At 39.6% G+C, this 27,547-nt stretch overlaps 1 protein-coding gene across 2 annotated transcripts in view; it reads left to right on the top strand.

Moving 5' to 3' along the window:
* MACROD2 (mono-ADP ribosylhydrolase 2) overlaps window positions 1-27,547 on the top strand; it is a 1,311,577-nt gene that overhangs the window by 300,045 nt on the left and 983,985 nt on the right. For both annotated transcript variants that reach the window (XM_073339563.1, XM_073339564.1), the window contains exon 4: window positions 20,412-20,441. In XM_073339563.1, the coding sequence (XP_073195664.1) occupies window positions 20,412-20,441 (30 nt within the window). The remainder of the gene's footprint in view (window positions 1-20,411; window positions 20,442-27,547) is intronic.

The raw sequence follows: 27,547 nt of genomic DNA, 5'->3' as shown, positions 1-27,547 counted from the left end.
TATAATGAATAGAATTTTTGTTCCTTTAAAGATCAATTGCATAACTGTAATACTGAGTGTTTCAGATGATTGTGTTAGTAACAGTTGACAATGGATTTTTGTATGTTTATCTACTTTCAGGAATGCAGGTTCTTGCTACAGCTGGAGGTGTATTTTGGAGTGCATCATTGGTAATTAGTTATCTGAAGAAACTGGTTTCTTTTTCTGGCACAGATGTGGCACACATTGCAATGTTTTTGGATTGCTGAGAAGATATCGCACTGGTGTGCAGGACTGAACTTGTGCTGGTGTCGTTTATAAAACTTTGCAGGAAGAGTTGCAGGTTCTCTATAACCAGTGATTTTTTTTTTTGAAGTGTGAGAAGTTCCTCACAGATGTAGATTGACAGGTCTTTGTCCTAAAGAGTTTACAATCTAAATTGAAAAGATAGGCAGTAACAGAGGACAGGGATATATCTCATACAATACTGAGGTGAAGTTTCGCAGGCATCTTGTCACAATTCTCTCCCTTCTCTTTATGTGCTTCCTCTTGCTCTCTATGGCCCACCTGATGATCACTTTAGATAAGCTATTACCAGCAGGACAGTGGGGTGGGAGGAGGTATTGTTTCATATTCTCTGTGTATATATAAAGTCTGCTGCAGTTTCCACGGTATGCATCCGATGAAGTGAGCTGTAGCTCACGAAAGCTTATGCTCAAATAAATTGGTTAGTCTCTAAGGTGCCACAAGTACTCCTTTCCTCTTGCTCTCTATCCCCTATCCTGTTCTAGGTCCCTGTCTTCCTGCCCCAATTCCCAGTCATACACCTTGGACTGGAAAGATTCTTAGCATGAGGGAGATAAGCAAAAAAAAAAAAAAGGTGAAGAGCCATTCAAGACAAGTTATTAATAGTCCCACATTCCTGGAATATCTAAAGAACATCTAAATCCTGGTCCCACTGGAGTTTTGTTATTCACTTCGGTTGGGCCAGAATTTCACCCAAAGAATCTGCAAGGAGTGGAGGAGAAGAGATATCCGAGCCTCTTCTGATCCTGACTCTCAGTCCTGGTAGTTGCACTGCGGCTCCTTCTGTTAATCTGCTGCTGCTTCCATGTGCAAAAGGGGAGGAGTTTCCAGTGGTCTGCAAGTGTGGCAGGCGGAGGGTCACACCCCTCCTACCTCAAGATGTTATGATGATGCAGGTAGTGTTGGATGAGATGAAGGTAGGTAGTTTTATTTGAGGGGGAAAAACCCAGAATTTATTAACTGCTTTGTTGATTGAGGCATGCCCTTTGGGCTGTCTGATGGTTTTTAACATGACTGGTGTAATTTTAGGATTTAAAATTTGGTATGTTTGATCAGAAATTGTGGATAGTCCACTGCATTGGGATAAAATATGGGGGATTGCCACTTTGCGCATTTGTCTATGGAGGTAGGGGAAGAGATTCTAATATTGTGGATGAGACATTGCCTTCAGGGAAGAGTCATATCATCATCTAGAGGGGCGAAGCACCCATGCAAGAAGATGATCTACTTCTCTGCACTAAAAGGGCCCTTTTCAAGATTCTTGGCTTCACACATACTTTACTTATAATTGGGTGCAAGTTAGTACCATGAGCTGTTAGAACTTTATATTGGATAATCACGCATTTGTTGTTAAGACTGTTAAATATTTCCCCAATAATATTGTGATCTGCCTTTTGATGAAATCCTGCATATCTTGTCATTACAGTCTATTCACAAGGTGGCATCTGCTGTAGTGTTTGGTTTTGTTTTTAATTGTAAATGTTACGCATTTTGTGAGCAGGATTTGTTAAAATTTTGTTTTGCATTTCACTAAATTTCATCCTTGAAATAAGGATCTCACTGATTTTTTTTTTTGTCTTTGTGAATAAAAACTTTTTTTGTGATATAAATTAGATAATCTACAGCTGTCCTGATGAAGCAGCAGCAACAAAATAATTCATGTTTAAGGCCCTAATTATGTGTGTTCACATACTTTAGTAGTGACTGAATTTGTCTGCTGATGGCACCAGTGAATGTCTCGGGGCAATCGGTTTTCCCCTTTTTTTTTTCTTAATGAGCCAGAATTTCTTCCTGCAAGATCAAGTTTTTTCTCAGATCAAATTTGGGTAGTCTTAGTGGAATGTAAACCAGACGTTTAAACAGGATTACTGGGATTAGTTGACCTGATAAAGAGAAAATATAAAGAAGACTTGACTGAGGTGTCCAAAATTATGAAAGGTATAATAAATCAATTAGTGTCTGTCCCCCCCCTTTTTTTTTACTTAGACACATAATAAAAGACAGATGATTTATTAGATTAAAATAATGTCTGGTGATTTTAGAACAAATAAAAGTAAATACTGTTTTGCACATTTTCTAATTGACATATGAAATTCATTGCAGCAAGAGGTGAGAGTAACATACTGGGGCAGAATTATAAAAAAGGGCTGGATAATTTTGACCGGTAATAACACTTTTTTTCTCTGTAAATTAAAATGAAGGAAATTTGTATAATCCCCACCCTGGAATTGATGTTACTGTTAATATGACAAGCATGTTTAGGTAACGCCTCACTTTGGTATCTGGGTGCACTTTACATGGTTTAAAATGTGGTATTTTTCTTTCACTCACATTAAGCAGCTAAATTTTTGGAGGGTGATGGTGGGGGTTCTACTTTCTATCTCTCATCCTCCATTTTAGGGATTCTTGCCCCTCTCCCCCACCCTGGACAGTTTATTTTGACTCCTTCTCCTGGTACATCTCCAGTTTGTGTTCCTGGGTGTCTTGTGTTACACACACACACACACACACACACACACACACACACACACACACACACACACACACACACACACACACACACACACACACACACACACACACACACACACACACACACACACACACCCTCCTGTTGGTTCCACCTCCTGCAGCCCTCCTGTCTTGCTGCCTTATCCTAAATTGTTGTAGCACTTTCAGTTTTGGAGCTGTGGCAAGAGGAGCATGGCTTTCCACTCTGTTTCCCTGCGTCACATGCACACAGAGTCCTGCTACACCTGAGGCTTCTAGTATCTCCCTAGCAGTAGTGAGCTGGCATTCAAAGAGGCTGAGTGCAGGGTCTTGGGTTCAGCCAGTGAGAATAGCATTTGAAAGTAGGGAGTGACTTGGAAGCTATGCCATTTCTCAAGAATTCCATCTAGCAGGTGGTTGGCAGAGTGCTGAGTAGGAACAGTGCCAAAGTCACCTGCTCATCGGGGCAGGATCTACGCATCCAAAACCAGAGGGGAAGATGCAAGGCCATGTTTATAGCCCGGCAATCCCTATAACAGTGGAACCAATTCAAAGGCCTAGAAATAAGCCTGGGTTGTCTTTACTGGTTTGTAGATTATTTTTTCTGCTTTGGTCATTGTGAAAACCTTCAGTCGTCTGTCTTTGAGTGTAAGAATTTGACCATATTCTCAAATATTTCCTCCTCAAATGTTGTATCATAATTATACTTGAACTCAGTGTATTACTGCCCTTCAGTTCTTGCACTGCTGTACCTAGCCTATTTCTTGCTCTGTTCTTACAGTTGAACTGATTGGAGCTGAATTTAGACTAATAGGCAGCTTCACTTAATTGCACAAGGCAGCATAGAGGAAAGCATAGTGCCTATTATGCCATTATAAAATTCAGGGGTAAACTCATCTTGTTCAGTGCCTTCCCAGCCTTGAGAGACTTTCTAGCTAAATTAATTTCCTAGCAGGAGATGGGTCGATTGAAGGAAGCAACTTAATCATTAATTGAGGTTTAACAAATTTGTTTAAAATATCAAGGAGAGACTGACTGAAGCTGATGCCTTGGGAGGAGTAAAGATCCATATAAAACTCCTGGAAGATCTTATTAATTCCAAGCCAAAGTCATAGGTATCTTTCCCCTTCCATCTATAATCTTCAGTAAAACTCTGCAGGCTCTTAATGCATATGGGTAGAAGTTTTCTAGCCTTTTAAGAACATTACCATAAGCCCAATGTATTTATTCATTTATCTGTTAGAATTTCCCCTGCATGCAACACCAGAGCAAATGGGTCTCATATTTACCGCAGAAGTAAGAGACAGAAAGATACATGCTAGATCTTCTAGTCTCTCTACCTGCCAATTCAGGAAATGGATTTATGGCACAACACTTACTTATAACTAGTCACTCCAGTTTAACAATCCCCTCAGCCATCTGCTCTGCAATTTGGTTACAGAATATGAGGTAACTCTAGCTGTTTTCCAACAGAGAATATATTTCTCTGTGTACTACATGATTTGTCTGTTTTTTTTCTTTCCACTTAGATAGGAAGCATGGCCTGGTAAGTCTGGTTTTGTCGGTGCCACCTGCCACTCTCCAAACAGGACTACATTAAGGAGAACTAGGAACTTTTTAGTTCACATCTGCAGCATCCACATGGGGGAGTTCCAGTGAACCTTTTTGGTGCACACTTCTATTTATACTGCCCTTTAGTCTGAACTGTGGGGCAGCGAGTGTAGACAAGCCCTGTGTTAGATGTGACATGATATTACATGGACAGCAATCATATCAGGCAGGAGGGAAAATTTTATTTTTTTAATGCTTTGAGGTTTCTTGTTTTTGCACATTACAAATAATAATTTTATTATTTTTAAAAATTAATGTAGATATTTTAGTTTGTGAGAGCTCCTCAGATGAAACATACTGTAGAAGTGAGAAGTAAAAAGTGTTATCAGGGACAAAATAAACTATTTGATGGCAGAGAGCTGAGACATCAATGTCTGCAATGACTGTTGTTTCCCAAGTCAGAAATTTTGGCATATTGGATCATGGTCAAGTCTGGAAAAAGTGCTTAATTCCAGACACATTTTTTTATATTTTAAAAAAATCAGAATTGTTTTTAAATTGCCAGATGGAATGAGAGAGCTTGCTTGTTGAGATGGAGACTTTTTCAGATATTTACCAAGAGCATTAATGTGAAATCTGAAAGGGTATGAGTGGAGCAGTGTGTGAAATTTCAAGAAAACTAGAGTCAGCATATTGGCTGCTTAGTGAGGAGTTACAACTGAAAGAAGGATTTCAGAGTAGGAGCCGTGTTAGTCTGTGTCTGCAAAAAGAACAGGAGTACTTGTGGCACCTTAGAGACTAAAAAATATATGAGAGCATAAGCTTTTGTGAGCTACAGCCCACTTCATAGGATGCATAGAATGGAATACACACACACAAGTTGGAAGTTACCATACAAACTGTGAGAGGCTAATTAGTTAAGATGAGCTATTATCAGCAGGAAAAAAAAACTTTTGTAGTGATAATCAAGATGCCCATTTAGCCAGTTGACAAGAAAGTGTGAGGATACTTAACTTAAGGAAATAGATTCAATATGTGTAATGACCCAGCCACTTCCAGTCTCTATTCAAACCCAAGTTAATGGTATCTAGTTTGCATATTAATTCAAGCTCAGCAGTTTCTCATTCGAGTCTGTTTTTGATGCTTTTCTATTGCAAAATTGCCACCCTTAAATCTTTTACTGAGTGGCCAGAGAGGTTGAAGTGTTCTCCTACCGGTTTTTGAATGTTATGATTCCTGGTGTCCGATTTGTGTCCATTTATTCTTTTGCGTAGAGACTGTCCGGTTTGGCCAATGGACATGGCAGAAGGGCATTGCTGGCACATAATGGCATATATCACATTGGTAGATGTGCAGGTGAACGAGCCCCTGATGGCGTGGCTAATGTAATTAGGTCTTATGATGGTGTCACTTGAATAAATATTTGGACACAGTTGGTATCGGGCTTTGTTGCAAGGATAGGTTCCTGGGTTAGTGGTTCTGTTGTGTGGTGTGTGGTTGCTGGTGAGTATTTGCTTCAGTTTGGGGGGCTGTCTGTAAGCGAGGACTGGTCTGTCTCCCAAGATCTGTGAGAGTCAGGGATCATTTTTCAGGATAGGTTGTAAATCTTTGATGATGCGCAGGAGAGGTTTTAGTTGGGGGCTGAAGGTGACGGCTAGTGGTGTTCTGTTATTTTCTTTGTTGGGCCTGTCCTGTAGTAGGTGATGTCTGGGTACTCTTCTGGCTCTGTCAATCTATTTTTTCACTTCAGTAGTGCTGGTAGCATAGGGCCTGAGGAGAGAGTCCACTCCTGCTGATAATAGCTCATCTTAACTAATTAGCCTCTCACAGTTTGTATGGTAACTTCCAACTTCTCTCTGTGTGTGTGTATGTGTGTATGTATTCCATTCTATGCATCTGATGAAGTGGGCTGTAGCTCACGAAAGCTTATGTCTAATATATTTTAGTCTCTAAGGTGCCCCAAGTACTCCTATTCTTTTAACTGAAAGAAGGAATTCTGTTGTAATGGCAATGTAAGTAACATGTAGCAGTTTATTGGTTTAAGGTATGTTGGATCATTAGAACTAGAAAACATGTTGGTTATCTGCTTATTAGGCTTCATCATGATGCCTAGTGACTAGTCGTGTTAGGGGAGCAGAGTGTTTGCTGTGCACAAGAACAAGTCACGGCATCATTGTGTTTAGTGGATCTTGTTAGATCCCGATAGTTCCATACAGAGGCTGGGTGCAACCAGCTGCCGAGGGAGAGTTGAACATCTGACATACCTGGAAGGCTGTGAATTTACATAATACATAATGCAGAGAAGAATTCATAGTTCATTGTGACCCTAATTTCCATGTATAACTCCAAATAAAAAATGCTTTGGCTATCTGCAGTGTGTTGATTGCACTGCTTGGGAGAGAAATGAGTGGCCACAGATGTATCATGTTCTTTCCTAGTATACTTCCTTGCTATGTGCTCGAGTCCTGTTACAATCTTGAGCAAAGATGAATACAGGCACGCACGCGCAAAAAAAAGTAGATACTGTGGGGATGGACATTTTAAAAGTACATAAGAAATGGAAAAGTAGTGGCAAAGTTCAGAGGTAATATCACTTCTAGAATTCCAGGAATACATAAATCTGTGTTTAAAGTTCTTCAGTCAAACTCCTTCTCTCTCCAGCTTGGCTTAAGAAACTGCTTTTCTCAATGTCTTAACCTCAGCAACAGATTTCAGTTCTTCAGGAAAAATTGTTCCCTCTAGCAACGTGGTCTTTGTCAGTCAAAAAGCTGGGGATTGGAGTCTCTTTGTCTCTGTAGACAAAGGGCAGCCATTTTAAAACTTATTGCATTCAAAAGGAGCTTCTGCTCAAGAGACCATAGGGAAGCCAGTGTGTTATCCGTGGGTGCACTTCCCCACTCAAGTGCCAAAATAAGTTAGTCAACCTAAGGATAATGTACACCGTCAATACATGCAACACATACAAACAGCATGAAAAACAGACAATATAATTGTTCCCCAAAATGTGGACAATAGAGGTTCAGCATTAGAGTTATTGGGAAAACCCCATGGACAAAATATCTGCAGGTAGGAAAGATGAAAAACAGCCTGATAGAGGCATTGTCCAACACCATTGGAAATGGTGTGATTTATGCTAGGCTATTGTGACTTTCCTCTCTTATGTATTTGAAAGTGTCTATACATTTCATAGCAGTTTGATTGCTTGTGATCTTCCTTTATATTTAACACTTCTGAAAATTTCTTTAAGTTTTCAGAGCATGTGAGAAAAGAGTCTAATAGAGAAAATAGTGGCTGGATATTCCTCTTTTTCTAGCATATTTGGGGAGGGGGAGTTCTTCAAGTGATGTTCCCTGTGTGTATTCTACTTGTGCACCATGCACCTGAGTCTGGAGCTTTTTAGTAACCAGTGTCAGTTGGTCTGCACACGCATGGTAGATCTAGTCATGCTCCAAACAGGGTATAATGAGCAGTGCAGGCCAACAACTTTCCAGTTCCTTCTTACAGCCTCATGACCTGAATCCTCCCTGTCTGCTTTATCTTCCTCTATTTTTAATACCTGTAAATACAATTTGTAAATAGTTTTTAGTACTTTTTGTATTTTAGACTTCATGTTTGTAGTGTTTTTCTATTAGTATAGTTAGATTAGTTCCTCCTGCCCCAGAGACCTTTTCCCTATGTAGAAGGATGATGCCAAGAGTCTCAGAGTTCAAGAACTGAATCTCCTGCCCCCATTCCTTCTCCCTTAGCAATGAACTCCAGCTCTGCCTTTATTGCTTTGGTGAGGCTCACATCTCCACCAAGTGCAGTGTCTGCTGCTGCTTCCCTCTCCAAACTCATGAGGGAAGAGAGCTCAGTCTATGGAAGCACTTCATGGAGCAGTCTGAGGCTCTTCTTGAATGCAAGCTGGGAAGTCACGTCCCCCATTTCCCGCCCCCCCAAAAAAACAAAACAAAACAAAAAACCGCCAGCAGCACCCTCTGAGCACAAGCTCTGGAGAAGAGGCTAAAACTCTTAAGCCTAAGAAACCTACTCACTAGAGTAGGGGACATGACTATGGACATAAGGACAGATCCCCATTCAAATCTGCTCTAAGAAAAAAGGATCCTCCTCCATCTCGGTCAAAGTCGGGTGAATCCTTGCATGTGGATCCTAAGGAGTTAAGAATGCAGAAATCTACCATTCAAGAAGGAAAAGCATAAAGGAAGAAGGATCTGATAGTACCGATTCCAGTTCCATCGTACAAGCCAAAAGATCAGTACCCACCAATTGGTACCCACTAGCCCTGTCTGTGTGTTCTGTGCTGGGACCCCATTTAATGGTTCCCACGTACTCTGTGTGGTATTCTCTGAGTACTAGACCATCAGATACGCCAAATCCACCGGTACCCTCTTCAAGAACTCCTCAAATGCTGGGAAGGACTGAAATGTTTACCTCGCTGGAAGATATTTTCTATCTTTCTTATCCACAATCTCCTCTTTTATTTGGGTCTGGCTAAGCCTGGCTTTCCTTTCAGACATTCCTGTGCCCACAAGAAACCACCTTGTGAAGAAGACAATCCTCTCTTACTGCATCCACAACTCGGAACATCTTTCCTACAGTACTGCTAGTAGCACAGGTGCCTATTATCTCATCGGGCGAATCTTATGCTCCAGATGAGCCTTTCCTCCCTCTCTCCCCGTCCTATCCCCACTGAGGGAGATAAGCCTGGACAGAAACCACAGGAGATTTGAGAATCATCTGTCTCCTTCAGAATATGGCTGCCCAGGGGACCATTGGTACACTCTGCCTTGGGGTGCTTAAGGCATACCTACCTGCCTCTTGTGCCCCATCCCAAAGAAGGCTGAAAAACAACATTTCATGCATAGTTTAGATTCACTTATCCAGTGTCCAAATCTTTAGCCGTGCAAGCGGCAACAGGCAGGTCAGCACACAGCACCCTAAGACTGTCCCAACTGACAAAGGCACTGCATGCCTCGACCTTTTGGGGAGGGAAAATATTTTCATTGGCTAGTCTCCAATTCAGAGTCGCTAACTACCGGGCGCTGGTAACAAAATGTGATTTGCCAGAAGCTGGGATTGGATGACAGGGCATGGATCGCTTGATGAAAAGCTGTCTGTTCATTCCCTTTGGGGCACCTGCCATTGGCCACTGTCAGAGGACAGGATACTGGGCTGGATGGAAGTTTGGTCTGACCCAGTATGGCCATTCTTATGTTCTTATGAATTTTTAAACATTTCTAGACTTTAAAGACAACCTTCCTCAGGAAGACAGGGTCCCAATCCAAGCCTTCATTGATGAAGACAGGGTGGTGGCCAAAACATCACTCTAAGCAACAGTAGACACAGCTAACACTCCTGCTGGCGCCATTGCCACAGCGGTAGTCATGAGGTGCAAATCATGGTTTAAATCTTCGGAGTACTCTAGGGAGATCCAGAATGCCACTGAGGATCTTTCCTTTAAGTCTAAGTCTAACCGTTAATTAAAAGACTGAATCTCTACACTCTCTTAAATACTCTGGGATAATCTTCCATTCCCTGGGCATTTACACTCCAGCCCCTAAAGAGGAAACCTCATAAGCAATCCTATAGGCCCAGACCTCCCTTTCAGGCATTTTATTATCAGTGCCCTTATGAAGTCCTACACAAAAAACAAAAGGTTCAAAGGCTCAAGTATGCTGCTTCTACCTGTATGATCACTACCCAACCCCAGGGGTTAATTTGATGGTATGCTAGAGTACTGCCTACAGATATTTATGCCAGGCCTTATTGTCTGCTGACGCAAAAAAAACTTTGGTGGCCACCTTACCCACTTTGCTCACAACTGGGGGGCAATAACAACATACAAATAGGTACGAGACCTCATTCACCATGGCTACATAATCAAGTTTATCTCATCTCCCCACCACAAATCTTCTTCTGGCCCCTTCTCAAGGTCACTCTCACAAGGATATTCTTCATCTAGAGGTAAATTCTCTCCTTCAGAAAGGGGCCATAAAACCAGTTCCCCCTCCACATCAAGGAAAGGGGTTTACTCCCACATTTCTTGGTTCCCAAAAAATCCAGTGGATGGAGATCTGTGCGAATCAACCTATGCCAATTAAATACATTCTCTGAAAATTTAAAATTTTGCTTGGTTATATTGGCATCAATAATTCCCTCTCTGGTAGAGGGCACAAGGTTCATGACTCTGAACATGAAAGACGCTTACTTTCATATAGACATTCACCCATTCCACAGAAGGTTCTTCAGGTTCCTCATAGGGCAAGACTGGGCTTTGTAACCAATTAACTCATCTAATTCTGTTCTCTAATGCTCTGGTTAACTCACGTGCTATTTCCTATGTAATCAATGTGTGCACCATAAGTATAAGCCAGATCCTGCAGTTCTTCCACAAACAAACTTACATGGTCTTTTATGAGAATTATGTCCAGTTTTAGGTTCTATAAAGAAAAGATAGGTGAAATGACTGTAGAAACTGTAAGATGCTAATTATTTGCTGTTTTGGTCAGTTTTCAAGCATTTTATTGTTAGGCTCATAAGGCCTTTCACCTGGGGTCTATCTACTTAGAGGAGATTGTTATTCAGTATCAAAAATCTCCCTCTCCAGTGGCTCCTAAAACACTGCAACAACATATTGTTCCTACTTGCGAAGTTGTAGCAAAGCCACTTTAAAAGTTAGATATCTTCCCTTCAACTGTAGGCTTCAATTTCTTAAAGCACAAATTGTTTGCTAAACGGGACATCTGAATGTTGCCCATTATTGCTTGGCTGTTGAAAATACCTTTTTAGAGTGTTTTGTTCTTCCTTCACAAGATAGAACTGATTTTTTTATTAAATATTTGGAAGGCATTTGTTAATACAGATGTTCCTTTTCTTGAAATCAAAGATTACGCCTCTGTCTCTAGACTATTGAAAATGAAATAGTAACCAGGTCTTATACTCTAGTTTACAGACTTACATAACAGAAAAATAAAACACAGGAACGTGTTTGTAAGTGAAGTAGATTTTGTGAGATTCAGGAGTGAATAACTTGTAGTTTTTAAAAGCTAGGTCTTGATTATAAAAGTGGAAGATTCCTTCACATTCCAGTTGTCAGGGTCTTATATCTTTGCCTAATATAAAAATATCTTATATTTGTAAGAATAATTCAGACATTTCTTTTGATGATATTTTTGTAACTACAGGTAGAACTCTAACTCTTAACTCATTGCATGCCAGTTTAAAAACCGTTGTCAAAATCATCAACAATGGATGAGATTGCTATAGTTTTTTGATAGCTATATCAGTATCTTAACAAAACATACAAGTGATCCAAAGTACAGTGTCAAGAATTGTCTCTGGTACACATAACACATTGTCCTCTTTCTTCTATCTTGAAAATTCTTGGTTTGCTTTCTATTTCAGCACAGATGACTTTTAAAATTGCCTCGTGGTTGACCTAGAAGGCCTTGAATGATTGAACAAAACATGAATTGCCACACAAAATGGATGAAATCTAAATCTGGATCCTTGCGTATAACCCTTAAATCTGGGTTGTAGCTTGTTTGTGTGTCCGTCAAAATGAGATTTTGCATTTCTTATATGTTTGCCATTAACATTGAAATGAGTATAAAAATCAAGTTGCACATAAACTGCATGCCATCATAATCTATGGAGTGACCTGTAAAGCAGGGAAATATTATACACATTGATACGTACCAGCCATTCTGATCACTCTTGCCTCGCCTCTCTCCCATTTCCAAGGCCCGTATCAACATCTTTCTTGAAAACAAGTTTACATGATTTTTAAGTTACACTTTTTGCTATGGTTGATTATTTTTCACACTGAGAAGTAACCGTGGTAACGTGAAGGCTCAAAGTACCACGTGGCAGCAGTCCCCACCATTTCTGGTTATTCAGTATATATGGAAATGTTCAGTACATACTTTAACCCAAACTATTGTTTATGGTTAGTTACTACATGTTAGACAGTTTAATCTACTGTTAAATTTCTTTTGCTCTACTTCAAATTGGATTACAATGTGAGGCAGAACCTTGGGCATTTTACTTATTCTATTTGGAAGGTGTTTATCTAGCATAGTGTAAACACTAGGCTGTGCCAAATTGATGGGTGTGTTCTTGTCTGTATATTGTTTCCACAGCTGTCACTTGTGATGACTGCTGTGTTGTCTACGTATAATACTCGCATAGTATTTTGTGTGTTTTGACTTTTATTCTTGACATCAGATTTCAGTTAGTCCTTCCTTACAATTACTGAGCTTCAAGACTGTAATGTATGCCATTATTTGGGCGCTTCTCTTGCGTAAAAGCACATTGTGAATGAAGCTGGTAATGAAGTGAAAGTAGGAGACTTAGAAAATTTATGTCAATTATTGTTTGATGCACAGTATGATAAAGACAATCCTTTTGTCAGCCACAACTATGCCTGAAAAAACTCTTTACTATACTGCAGTGTTTTAAAAAAGATGTTTTTGTCTCATCAAACTACAGAACCTCCTAAAGAAGCTTGAAATCTGAGCTAACACCCATTTTATGCGAAAAGACAGGAAACATAGGTTAAAATCTGCTCTGTGCCACCCTAGAAAATTTAGGATGATTGGACTCACTTGATAAGTCACCATGTTTTGCATGTGGAACTAACATAGGCCCATCAAGCCATGCCCACTTAGTCCAGATAGAGAATACTCTTTTAAATGCATAATACTTACAAGACATCCCAGTAGATATTATTAAACTTAAACCAGAACAGATAAACTGATGTGTAGATTATGCCTTTAGAATCGGGGGGAGAAAAAAAGTGATGTGTATTAAAAATCAAGTTTATCTCCCATTCTACTCCCATAGTTAATGCAAATCTCAGGAAAACAGACTGCCAGATTTTTGGACTCATCAGGTCATGCTTGAAGAAATCTCTTTTCTAGGAGATAACTATAAATCTTAGGGCACTTTTTACAAACAGTAATAGGGTATAGCGAACATCTTTCCCAATATTGAGGGCTGAGGCCCTTCTCTTGTATTTCTGACAGAAAGAGAGGGAGACTTGGATTTCTAACACGTGTAGAAGGCTTAAACCCTTGGTCCTGCTAGGCCTGGAGGAGGAGTGTATATGTAATATGTTCTGCTCTCAATTATTTGTATTTTAAAAATAGGTTAAGCTATTCAAACAGCAGACTTCAGAAGGTAGTTTTCCCAAGTAGATGAACAAATCATCCAGAGCATTTATTTAACTCAGATGGGCATATTTAAATCTGTGGAAAGAAATTTTAAACAGTAAGTGACTCTCAACTTTAACTAAAGCTGAAGTGCTGCTCTGCTATAATACAAAAATGTATTTAACCACCCCCAAGTTAAAGTGCAGTGAATAAGAGGTGTTAACAGCTAGAGAGGTTGCAGCTATAGGTGTGAATAGCTTCATCAGTGGTGGCAGTGTCCCCAAAATCATTCTGTTTGGGGGAAAAAGTTGAGACCAATCCTTAAAGCAATGAGTGACCTCACGTATGTGGTGATGTGGTGTGGTTTAATGGTCTGACTGGAATTAGCTTGGGGCAGAGCCCCAAGCAAGTTATTTATTATTTGTATTAAAAGTAATGCTTAGCTGTTCCAAACTGAGACCAGTGCCTAGCACTGTACAAGCATGTATGCGCTGACATCATGAAAGCATCACAAAAATAACAGTAGTAATGACTAAGGCTAAAATTTTGTCTTGGATCTTTTTAGTAAAAGTCACAGACATGTCATGGGGAAAAAAGAAACATTCAGAGAAGCTGTGACCTGTCTGTGACTTTTACTAAAAAGATCTGGGACAAAATGGGGATCTGTGGATCCCCACACCACCTGAAGCGGGGCAGCTGTGCAAGGGCGAGGAGCTGCCGACAGCAGCTGGGGGCTGCGGATTACCCCTACTGCCTGCAGCTCTGGATGGCCCAAGGTGCCTGTGGGGGCCGGGCGCCTCCTGTGTCAGACGGGAGCTGGCTGCAGGTCCAGTGGCCCCTGGTAGCTGGGATCTTGGGGGTTCTTCTGCTGCCCACATGGGCTGGGAGCTGTGGGTTACCCCTGCAGCTCCAGGGGCTTGTGGTAGCTGGGAGCTCAGGGATTCTCCCGGTGGCCGGGAGGTTGGGGGTTACTGTGGTGGGCCAGGAGCTCTGGGGGTTCCCCAATGCCCATGGTGGCTAGGAGCTCTGGGGGGCTGCCAGAGGTGGTAGGGGTACCCCGCAGCTCCCTGCCCCGTGGACGGCAGTGGACCCTGCAGCTCCCGACGACTGCAAGCTGAAGTCACGGAATCCGTGACTTCCGCAACCTCCATGACTAAATCGTAGCCTTAGTAATGACTGAGGAATCTCAAAACCTTTGGATAAGCAGTAAAAATTCAGATATCTATTTATTAATAATTGTGAGATGATTAGTAGTATCCCTCCTTTAACAGATGAGAAAACAAAAGCACAGTCAGAAGTGACTTAGTCAAGATCACACAGAAGAAATACGCTGCACTATAGAACGCTGGAGGCACCAGCCACAATGCAGAGCTGTGCACATTCAGTAACTTTTTGAGGGCCATATTCACATATGGGGTATAGGTTCCTAAAGAAAGAGATAGGTGCCTAGTGCGATTAACACAAGTGCTTAAGTGAGTTAGGCGCTGTAAGTCAATGGGAGGTGCCTAGCTGACTTAAGTGCTTTTGTAAATCCCACACTAGGCACCTAACTCCCATTGACTTACAGCGCCTATCTATATTAGGCACTTAAATACCTTTGTGTAAATCTGATCCCGAGTCTACTACTGAAACTTTATTTTCCCCCCTCTTGGTTATAATGGATTGGTATGGAAAACATTTCCTGTAAAGTTGCACTATAATAGTGCTAATCCATAGTCAGCTGTATATTATTTATCAAAAATATTTCAGAATTACTTAGGTTTTTATTGTACCACCTGGCCAAAAACATTTGAGTGTGTGTAAGGCAAAGTTGCTTGCTCACAGTTCTACTTTGTTCTCTCCAGCTTTTTTTGAGAACAGATCAAACGAAATACAGTGGCAGGAAAGGATGTTTCACAAAATGTGTACGAGGAAATGTGGCTGCCTGTTTCATAAATTACTGTTACCCTGGTCACCAGCAGTCTTCTATGAAGTCTTATTAATGGAATAAAAATGGTGTCTCTGGAGATAGAACATCTTGCATCTCACACTATCATCAAGTATAAAGATATCTCCTTAAATAAATAAATTTCACAATTAAAAAAGTATCCATCAACTCAAGTATTTAAGTTTTTATATGAAAACAAGATCAAACATCTGCTAAGTCCGATAATATCAAATCAACTTTTAAAAGTATTATTTTTGTTATGCTGACAGATGTCAATTTGTTACCAGTGCTGTTAATCCTTTGCAAAGAGATGGTCCCAAAAGAAATTACATTTTTAAAATTTTGTCAGAGTATTCTACCTACCTCCACACACACACACACACACACACACACACACACAATGTTATTCTAGTAATTTATCATTACTAAACTCAACTGAATTGACAGCAGATGATAAAAGCTTCACTGTCAGTAAACATCCATTTAAAAAATCAGTTTTTTTCACTTTTTAATTGTTCTGTCTGCAATATTAAAAGAATTTTTGTGAATACTCAGATTTTTAAATTCATTTGCTTCATCCGAATTAACTTTTTTTAAAATTTACTTTCCACAAGCATTCAAGAGGTCCAAAATGTTCATAGAAAGTGAAAAATTTGAAGGGAATTTCAGGATTTGTTGCAGAAGTTCTGTGCGTATTCAGTCAGTGAGCACAAACAATGCCATGTGACTTCCCTAAGTAAGGCAGATCAAATTTAGAATGTTAAGTTCCATCCATATTTGTAAAATATATTAATGTATACATTTGAATAATGAATATATTTTGACAACGTAAGATCTCGTTGCTGATAATCCACAACCAGAAAGAGACTAAACTTGCTTAAATAGTTTCCTCCAAATTATTTGCACTTCTGTGTTTTGGGAGGAATGCTGGTGTTTAGCGTGAAGGCCGATTGCATTGGTCAGAACAGGTATACACTAATGGGACTTCTTCAGTTGTCCTGTAACTGCTGATCATTTATTTCTTGAGCACGGAATAAAGGCACAGTCCTGTGAAGTGCTGAGCATATTCAACTCCCATAAATTTCAAAGTCCATTACTTAAGCACCTCGCTGGGGCTTGGTCCGAAACCCAATGGGCAGACTCATGGTTTTTTATGTGAAGGATTATTCCTTAGGGATTAATCTGAGTCTAGGAAACTCTCTTTTTACTTCTGACGTGATGGTACCAAATCTAAAACTCAGGACCTGAAAGTTATATTACCTCTTCAGGACCAAAATCTGCAGCCTCTATCCAGGCAAACCCCAACTGACTTCAATGGGAGTTTGCCAATAAGGAATGCAGGATCATGTTTTACCAGCATGTGTAAATTGTTGACATTTTTACAAATAAGTGCCTACAGTACAAGCTGCCTGAATTGTGTGCTAGAGAGACAAGATGGGTGAGATAATATCTTTTATTGGACCAACTTTAGTTGGTGAGAGACAAGCTTTTGAGCCACGCAGAGCTCTTCTTCAGGCAATTTGTGTGCTGTCACTTGGTTTGATATAAATGGGCATACATTTAAAGGCATGTTTCTAGGGGTGCATTATAACCAGATTTTGAAAGTGAAAATTGGGGAACTTGCTGTGGGCTGGAGATTGCAGAGAGCAATTTTAGCAAGGGTCAGGGAAGTGGTCTCTGAAGGGTAGCTTTGGGAGGGATTGGGGGATAGGAAGTCCCTAGCTCTCACTGTCTCTTCTCATAGTTTCTCATATACCTTCTCACCCTATCCTCTCTCTTGTCTCAGAAGCAGACTCTTTCTTGTTCTCCCCAGGTCTGGTTAGAACCCTGTGCTCAGCTGTAGACTAGGGCAGAGGGTGAGGACAAGAATCACGGCTGCTGGCCCAGGCTGGATCAATGTCTGTCTGCAGATGATGGTTGTGTGTACTAGTAGCTCCTAGGCTCAGTGACCTTCTGTGTGTGTGTGACAGGAATGTCTCCAAGTCTCATGCAGGGCATGGTGGTTTTGTGGGTTGGAAAAGGCAGGAAGAGTGGCAAAATGTGAGCGTTCTGTCTGGGGCAAGAGTCCTTAAGGTGCTGTCGGTCCTGAAGGGCAAAGACAGTAAAATAAAACAACGTTAATAAGTTACTACAGTAATTCTAATAGTTGTAGTTGATTGTGATACATTGTGGCCAAAATCTTTGTTTAAAATGTTTTTACTATTGAATTTTTATAATGCTAACTAGTGTGCTATGTTTTAATAAGTTCTACAAGTATTTGAAAGATGAAAATTGTCAAGGAAGGAGGGAATTTAATGTGATCTAAGCAGATGGAGGCTGTGGTTTTGCAGAAGAAAATGTTAGCTGAATATCCTAAGAAACTTTCTAACAGTGAGGTCTATAAGATCTTGGGCAAGTCTCCCAAGAGAAGTGTTTGAAGCCCCGGAACTTGAGTTCATTAAAACTAGAACGGACAAAGCGCTCTAATACACTTCAGAGAATAATCCTGTGTTGCAGGACGATAGTGTTAGGGGCTTTTCTCCTTTTTTCAGCTTGTCTGATTTTACAATTGTGCTAGTTTCAGCTTATACATGTGTTGATTAATGTTGTTGCAGTGAGAGTTGATATTGACTATTCAAGTAGTTTGGAAACTGCTAAAGTAAAGGATACATCAGCTGTTTGCATTTCATGGAATTCTTTAAGTCGTGTACTCTTCTTCGGTATTGTATTGAAATTCAGTGAACATAGGAGGTGGTAAAAATATATGGATCAAAGCCTCCTGCTAATCTTTGCAATATATATCATTTTATCTTTGCAAAGAAACTTGTATAGGGCTACAGTTCTGTTACCTGCTAGTATTTTTCAAATGATACCCATGAGTCTAAAGGATGCTTGCTGTGGTACAATAACAGTAAATAACAATAACAGGACATTTTTCCTTTTTTTAAAAAAAAAGGAATTTGTGTTAGTTACTAAATACACTATTTTATGGAAAACGTAGCTTGGCAATTGTGGCACAGCTTCTGTAGTGTCAGGAAGAGCTGATGGTATGACTGAAAGAGAACGTAAGAGATGTACCCCCAAAAAGAAAAGAAGTAATGAAAAAGCAAACTAAATAGACAGTGTACAATATGATTTCTTTAGATGGTTAAAATAAACCATCAACAAAACCTACCATATGGATTTGTGCTGTGTCACAATTAATCATTTTGGTGATCCTAGATTATTCCTACTAGTCCCGTAGTCATGAGGACTATTCCTATAGGAATTGTTCCTTTCAAGTAGGAAAGCTCAGATACTAGAAAGAGATGCATGCAATACAACATATATTATATACTTCCCCATAGCCTTAGGGTTTATCTATATAGGGGCATTCAGGAAAATTAATCCAAATTAACTAAAGGTGTGAATATAAAATAGATTAGCTAAACTGCAATAAATCCCTGGGTGGAGACACTAATTCAGAATTAGGGCTTGTCTACATGGTCCCACAATGTGGATTAGAGGGATATGAATTGTAGCACACACTAATGTGTTGCGCTGTAACTGTCCCATGTAGACCCCGCTAGTGTAAATTAAAAGATACCTAGTTCATGTTAAAATGGGACTATATTAACACAAACAAGGTATCTTTTAGTTTGCACTAGCAGGGTCTATATGGGGCAGTTACAGCGCACCACATCAGTGTGTGCTGCAGTAGCTCACACCCCTGTAATCTGCACTGCAGGGCCATGTAGATAAATCCCCAAAGTGGCCTTAATTCAGTTTATCTTAATCCACTCCCAAAGAAACTGTGTGAAAAGCAGCTTCACTTTGGAAGTGAATTAAACTAAGCCAAATTAAGGCCACTTTAATTCTGAATCAGAGTTTCTCTGTATGGTTTTAATGCAGTTTAACTAATCCACTTTAAATTCACATAAAAATTAATTCAGATTAACTTTCCTGAATATCCCTGTGTAGATAAGCCCTTAGGTTCTGGAGGAAGGAATGTTTTACAGTCTCGCTCCTCCTTTGCTCATCAGTAAGGTGTGAAGGTTGGAGAGAAGTGCTTGTACCTCTTCCTGTTGCTTAACTAATTAAGTAGAGTTTGAACCTTTATTTCCAGCTTTTCATCCAAATGTTTGTGCTGAGGGAACTTGCATTTCCCATACAATTGTAGGATGAGTACTTCACTGAAGGGGGCAAGCTTATAGGCTTACCATTTCCCCATTCTTATGTCCAAGTTGTGGAGGGACAATGAGTGGCTGCAGCCACACCAGCTTAATTTGAACAGCTGTCTTGAATAGCCTTATTCTGCAAATTACTGCTGTGCAAAATTTACCCTTTATGACTTGGACAGACAGACGAATAGATACAGTAGAGCAGCATGTAAATATACTGAGTGAAATCCTTACCCCATTGAAATCGATGTGAAAACTCCCATGGATTGTAATGGGACTAGCATTTCATTCACTGTGGTTTTTACAGATGTCTGATTAGAGGATAATTTGCTCTTTACTGATTTTCATCCTCAAAGGCCCCATGTCATAGAGACCCAGGAGAACTAATCACAGAGGGCACCAAAGCCCATTTGGCTGATCTCTAAACTGACAAGGGGTTTTGCGCCTTTATTTGGTTGTCACAAAGGAATATTGCATGGACAGTTATACAGTTTCAGAAGTTTATGCAGTTTAAAAGTATTACAATTTTCATACATTGTTTTTAATTAATTTAATCTACAGGCCCAGAAGTGTTGCATGGTATTTTACAAATAAAGGTTTTGAGAATAATTTAGGTAAATATTTTTTTTTAAAATGTGAACCAATAATGTCTTTGGACAAACAGATAAAAATGGAATGGTTTGAATGAAAAACAGTAACTCGAATTGTTTTTGTTTTAATAGAATGTACATTCTATAATATGAATAATTAGTTTCAACAATTTTATACTATAAATATAAATTTGTACCTTATAAATAAATACTTTCACCTTCTGCACCATTTCATATTTAAATTTAATTCTAATTATTCTCCTTTTGCTTTTCCTAGCTAATTCCAGTCTTCTTGGAGGTGGAGGGGGTAAGTCTTTGTTTAACATGCTCCTTTTTCTCAAAAACACTATGTATGCTCTGAACAAAAATAATATTCAGTAATGCCAATAACCACAATCAACACAGATCATCTTGTTTATGTACAATAAGTTCCAAATGTAAAACTACCTGAATGGAAAGAGAACCAGATGAGCTTTTTATCCTTTACATACAGCCAGGAGGTTGTGACCATTCATTTCATATATGGACCTCGTAACTGTCACCATTGTTACCTGAAGCATAGGCTGCTGTGCTGTGCTCTGTTTGGGCTACACCTTAGAGCCATTCCAAAACTAAAGTTGGGGTATCTGAAGTTGAACTGCTACACTTGATGTATCTTTAAGTTATTTCAAGGAACATCTGTGGCCCATGGATAAATATCAGATAAAACATTCAAGAAACTGTAGCAATTGTAATTACTTAGTAAATAAAATTTATGTTCAGACATCTTTATCTCAGCTGTTCACTCCATATCTGTGAGAATAGTGTGGGAGAATAATACTTTATTTCTAATCTTTTCTTTTTGTTGTTGTACTTTGGTGTGAACTTTTAAAATTGTGAGTTAGTGAGGCAAAAGCTTGTGTAGTGAATGACAGAGTGGCTTCTAATGTCGTTCAGAAACACAATATTTTTTCCCTTTTAATACATGACATCATTTTGCTTTTCATGTATTACTGTAGCCCTAAGAGCTTACAAGAGTTAACAGTTGAAAAAATTACGCAGGGTTAAATTTCAGCATTTCTCTTGCTCACTCTGTTTTCTGCAGGAGGGGTAGGGGGAGAGGCTCCAAGCTAGAAATTTCACAATACAGTAGCTGTATGGATAGCTATTAATCTTTCCTGGCTAGAGTTTAAAGGACCTGATGATCACAGCCTACATATGCAATTGGAAAGGGAAGGATTCAGTAAAAAAGATTGCTGTTGCTTTTCAGACTCAGAGTGATTTGTTTTCGCCACCTGAACAGTGTAAGCAACCGTCATTCCTGATCCATGAAGAGTGGATTCTCATGTGAGAAAGTGCTTCAAAACTACATTGAGAGGGAGTTAGAAACATGAGCAGATTTTTAGTTCAAATACAGATCAGAATGTAAACCTACAATGAAGTGTTGTCTAATAATTGTCCAGTCAAGTTAATCTGTTTCTATTTCTTTGAGGCAGTTTGTGATGCACCAAATTTGATTTTATTATTTGTATTGCTATAGCACCTCGTGCCCTGCCCAAGGTAATCCCTCAATAGTGATTGATGGACAAAAGGTGAGATTACTATATTATCGCCTAAGTATTTATTCCCATTTGATAAAAGTCAGTACAAATACTCAAATTTCAGTCAGGTTTCTAGAGAAATGGTTATTGTAGAAAAGTTTTAGTTATTGACTTTCATCAGTATTTATTCAGCTGGACTGCACTTCAGAAGTTGGCATCCTATTACTGTGGAACCACAGAATGTAGCTTGTCCTCTTGGCTCAGTCTGGCAGACAGGATGATGACCAGTCCCCAGCTGGGATTCTTCTCGCTTTTCAGAGCAACCATCGCTGCTTTTCCAATTCAGTTCCTGCTTGACTCAAAGCCACACTCAGAAATGTGACCTTTGCTACCACATCTTGATGCCATTTTTGTTTCTTAACCCAGAAGGTGAAAGACACTTGCTCCTAAAAGGCAGGCACTGCTCTGGAATCTAAAATAAACTTGAAAGGAAGTGAGGAAATTGGTTAGTAAAACTTCAAAATGGAACCCTTCAGAGCCATCATAAATCAAGGTTCTGGTATTGGTGGACCTAAGGACACCCAGTTACAAATCCTCATCACTTACTCTCTCTAAAAGTACCTAGGGCTTGTGCTGAACATATGGTCTTTCTTATAAGCTCTTCTCCATTCAGCCTGGAATCTGACCTGAGAATGTTGGTAAAGGTCATGTTGGTCATGCAGTGACACTCTCTCAAATGGGTTTCAGAGTAACAGCCGTGTTAGTCTGTATTCGCAAAAAGAAAAGGAGTACTTGTGGCACCTTAGAGACTAACCAATTTATCTGAGCATGAGCTTTCGTGAGCTACAGCTCACTTCATCGGATGCATACCGTGGAAACTGCAGCAGACTTTATATACACACAGAGAATATGAAACAATACCTCCTCCCACCCCACTGTCCTGCTGGTAATAGCTTATCTAAAGTGATCATCAAGTTGGGCCATTTCCAGCACAAATCCAGGTTTTCTCACCCTCCACCCCCCCACACAAATTCACTCTCCTGCTGGTGATAGCCCATCCAAAGTGACAACTCTTTACACAATGTGCATGATAATCAAGTTGGGCCATTTCCTGCACAAATCCAGGTTCTCTCACCCCCCTCCCAAAAACCACACACACAAACTCACTCTCCTGCTGGTAATAGCTCATCCAAACTGACCACTCTCAAGTTAAACCAGAACAGTGGGGTGGGAGGAGGTATTGTTTCATATTCTCTGTGTGTATATAAAGTCTGCTGCAGTTTCCACAGTATGCATCCGATGAAGTGAGCTGTAGCTCACGAAAGCTCATGCTCAAATAAATTGGTTAGTCTCTAAGGTGCCACAAGTACTCCTTTTCTTTTTTCAAATGGGTTTGTGAGATTCCTTCTCTAGCTGACTAGTTTATCTGGCCAGTCTCAGGACTGGGCCACCCAAATGGTACAGGAGTCACAAGCATCGTTCAGTTTACTAGGTCTCACAGCAAACAAACAAGCAGCATCCTGGCTCCAGACTTCTCTTTATCCAACCAGAATACATACTGCCTTGGACAAGAGTCTATCAGGGTGGGAAGTAAATGTGGATCCCTGCTGAACACAGGGAATATGGTCTCCAATGGAAAGACGGTTTCCTATAAACACCCTTGTGCTGCAGGCAACAAGGTTAGCTGCATTACTGCTCAGAAGGCTAAAATGGGAAAAAATTATCTTCAGAACTCCAATGCATGACAGTGGTCATGTACCTGAACTATCGGGGTAGTAAAAAAAGTAAAGAACTCTCAGCTTGCTCCTGTTTTCCTGGGTACAGGTGATTCTCCTCTCAGTAAGGTTCTGTTTATTCCAGCTCAGCTTCACTGTACACTGTGGGCTTAGGCTCTCCAAGTTTCTTCGAGCAAAGCTGCAATAATGGAAAAGTCCTTTTTGTAGATCTGCTTGCAGTGAAATTCAGTTCCAAGTGCTTCGTCTTTCATGTGACATTTTTACACCACCATGAAATGCGTTGGGTCTCTGAAAATGTTACCTGTTCTAAAATCTAGATTTCTTTTCTAAAATCTTTCCAGCATTGAACTAATTGTAATTAGATTGTGTGAAGAACCCTGGTCTCATCTTCCTAAGTTTTCTAATGATCTATTAGAAAAAACTTTTTAAATAATTCTTTTGAAGAGTTAATGGACCAAGTTTTTGATAAACATGTTTGCAAGCTTGTCCTTTGGTTCAAGTGCCGGTGGCTTTGCATCACTGCCAGCTACTTTTGTGCCATAAGAGACAACCAAATTTTAAATCAGTCATCTGACCAGATTACCTAAGTATAATTGGGCTTTTTAGAGCCAAACTGATGATTGTCCTTAGATTCCAATTTTAAATCTCCTGTGTATGTTTTTATGACAGAATGAAGAGATATGAAAGATGCCAGACAACAATTATTCAGATAACTATTTTTTTAAAACAAAACAACATGAAATGTACAATATTATTTCAATGGTAGACTTCTATATTTAACTAAAGATTCTTTTTAAGACTTCTTTCTGCTTGTCAGATAACTCTTATGAAGTTCCCTGGAGTTCATTAAGAATCTTATGAGTAATTTTGTCTTTCTTTTAAAATTTAAATTCAGATTTTACTAAGAGACAGCCTGATGGACACATTTTATTTCACTTTTCACTTTATTTCAGATCCAACTTTTTCACCAGGTTTACCACCCAACTGCTTCCATTAACTTGTGCAGAACAATTATTTATGTATTATTTATTTCTAGTGTCACCCACAGTATCACAGTGGATAAATGCAAAAGAAGGCACAAGCCCTACCCTGAACAACTTATGCTCCAAGGTCAATATTTTCAAAAGGGGCTAGTGATTTCTGATGCCTCCATTTTTTTATGCCGAAATTGTAACTCCTTTAAAATTGCCTGAATTTCAGAGGTGGTGAGGGGACTCAATGTTCACTGAAAATCAGGCATCTTAAGATGTCTCCTTAGGTTGGACACTCAAAAATGGAGATGCCCAAAATTACTACTTTGGAAAAATTAGGCCTAAAGTTGTGTGATAAGCATGGGCCCATTACTACACACCTTGTTCACAAGAGTACAGCCTGCAGGATCCTGGAACGATTTTTTTTTCTCTGCTTAACAGTCCATCTTTTCTCCTTTGCCTTACCACTTCTCAGTTGTTTCTCTGAAGGTATATTCTTTCTTGATTTGCTGGACTTAATGAACCACACATTGCATGCTAATCTTTGGGTTGTCCTTCTTTCTGTTTATACATGATATTTTCAATTCAAGCTTATAAACTAATTAGTAACAATCTAGCTTTTTTCTGTAGGTGTTAAATTTGTTCAGCAAAGGTGACATTGGTTGTAAGTATACCCCAATGTCACTAATATTATTTATAAAGTATTTTCTATGTATATGTAGTGAGGGGGGAAGGGGAGTCCAGTTTAATATGACCTCTTAGGAATTTAAGCATCACCTCACCCCCATGTAAAGACACAGCTTATTTCAGCAAAATAGTTATTTTACAAGTTTATCTTAAATCAGTTCCCCAAACGAAGCTATACTGGCAAAACAGTTTTTTACTGGTATAACTGTGTCAATACTAGAGCTTTTGCCAACATAGTTATGTCAGTCGGGGTGGGGGGATCAAACCCTTGAATGACATCTATGCCAGCAAAATTTTTAAGTGTAGTCTAGGCCTGCCTCTCCAGTCTTTAGCCTACAATTTAAAGGAATATAGTCTGTAATCATAAACCATATATTTAACTTCTAAGTGCATTTCTTAACTATATAAACAGGGAGTGAAAAAGAAATCTCACATTAGCTATTGTTTTTACTAGTAGGGTGAAATGAAGTGCTGTGTTTTGCCAAGAGCTAGATCTGATGTACTCATGTATTGTAAACTTCAAATACTCTCTTTTAAGAGACAAACGGGGGATTTATGCCAATCACTGCCCACAAACATTGAACATTACTACTTCATATAGGACACTGAGGCCTGGTCTACACTAGAAAATTAGGAAAGCATAACTACATCACTCAGGGATGTGAAAAATCTACAGGTAGTGTCTACACTTAAATATTCCAGTGGTGCAGCTGTAGTGTTTTAAGTGTAGACAGGCCCTGAAGGACCTTTTTCATACTTTCAGTCCATAACATCATTCATTTTCCACACAGACTGCACCTTTGAACAAGTATTCACATTAAAGACCCAGCCCTTCTAAATTATTTGGTTTAGCCAATAGATCCCAATGGGTTGTCAGTGGAAAGTTTGAGAGTACCAGTGTAGCACAGTCAAGCCTTTCTGATTCAAGGAAATAAACAATGGGTTGGGTTTTTTTGGTAGAGTTCATTTACCTCTTCCTTCATCATGTCAAATAAATGTTAATGACATTGGGGTATACAGTAGAATCTCAGGTTTCAGAGTAACAGCCGTGTTAGTCTGTATTCGCAAAAAGAAAAGGAGTACTTGTGGCACCTTAGAGACTAACCAATTTATTTGAGCATGAGCTTTCGTGGGGGTGGGAGGAGGTATTGTTTCATGATCTCTGTGTGTATATAACGTCTGCTGCAGTTTTCACGGTATGCATCCGATGAAGTGAGCTGTAGCTCACGAAAGCTCATGCTCAAATAAATTGGTTAGTCTCTAAGGTGCCAAAAGTACTCCTTTTCTTAGTAGAATCTCAGAGTTACAAACGCCAGAGTTATGAACTGAGCAGTCAATCACACACCTCATGTAGAACCAGAGGTATGCAATCCAGCAGCAGCAGAGACCTCCCTCCCCCCCCAAAAAAGCGCAAATACAGTACCGTACTGTGTTAAATATAAACTACTAAAAAAATAAAGGAAAAGCAGCATTTTTCTTTTGCATAGTGAAGACTAAACACAGCTTTGAAACAATGGTCTGTTGTGAACTTTTGAAAGAACAACCATAACATTTTGTTTAGCGTTACGAACAACTTCCATTCCCGAGGTGTTTGTAACTCTGAGATTCTACTGTACTTACAAACAGTGAGGTCTTTAAACAAATGTATCTGCCTCATTTTGGCATTCAGCTAGCCTCAAAAGCTGTTCGTTGCTTTGTACGCTGTCTCATCATTTCTTCTTGTATGTGATGGTGGTGTAGCCATATTGGTCCCAGGATATTAGAGAGAGAGCTAATATCTGAAGAAGAGCTCTGTGTAAGCTCAAAAGCTTCTCTCTCTTAACAGAAGTTGGTCTAATAAAAGATATACCTGACCTGCTTTGACTAATGTCTTCCCTTAGGTATTTAGATAACTATGAAGACACACAACTTTCTTGGAGAACAGTGGTCATTGAGAAGAACTGATAACCTGAGGCAAAAGGACTATTAGCCTTAGTTGCCCATTAACCCCTTAATATGGTTTGTTAGAAGATAGCTGTTGCAATCATTTTCTAAGTAAAGAAAATTAAGTGTTGAATCTCATTCTCCCATTGTCATTTTAGTCCCCTGCCTCTCTTTGAGTAGGATGGATTTGATTAGTACTGCATCTAGAGGTTTCAATACTATGGAAATACATCAGCCAATCAAGTTTTCTATATTTTTACTTTCTATACAGAAGTAATACTAGTTCTCCTTTGAGTGATTGTGTGTGTGTGTACATACCCACACACAAACACCCCTCTTCAGGTGTACCTGAGCCCGGTGCACTAAGTCAGAGACTTTTAGCTAGCAGTACCCATTGTACATGTGTCTTGCAGGTCCTCATGTCTCAGACCTAGAGTGTAACAGATGGAGCTGCTCTGATCCACTCTTAATTCCTTCTCATTGCCTATGGCTAGGAGTTGGAAGTCCCCGAGTCACCTTGAATTCAGAGACTTGCCTGCTAAACAGTGTATGTAAATAATTTATAGTATTAATTAG

Source organism: Lepidochelys kempii, chromosome 3 (assembly GCF_965140265.1).
Source record: "Lepidochelys kempii isolate rLepKem1 chromosome 3, rLepKem1.hap2, whole genome shotgun sequence".
Taxonomy (NCBI): Eukaryota; Metazoa; Chordata; order Testudines; family Cheloniidae; genus Lepidochelys; species Lepidochelys kempii.
This window is presented reverse-complemented; position numbering and strand designations above follow the sequence as displayed.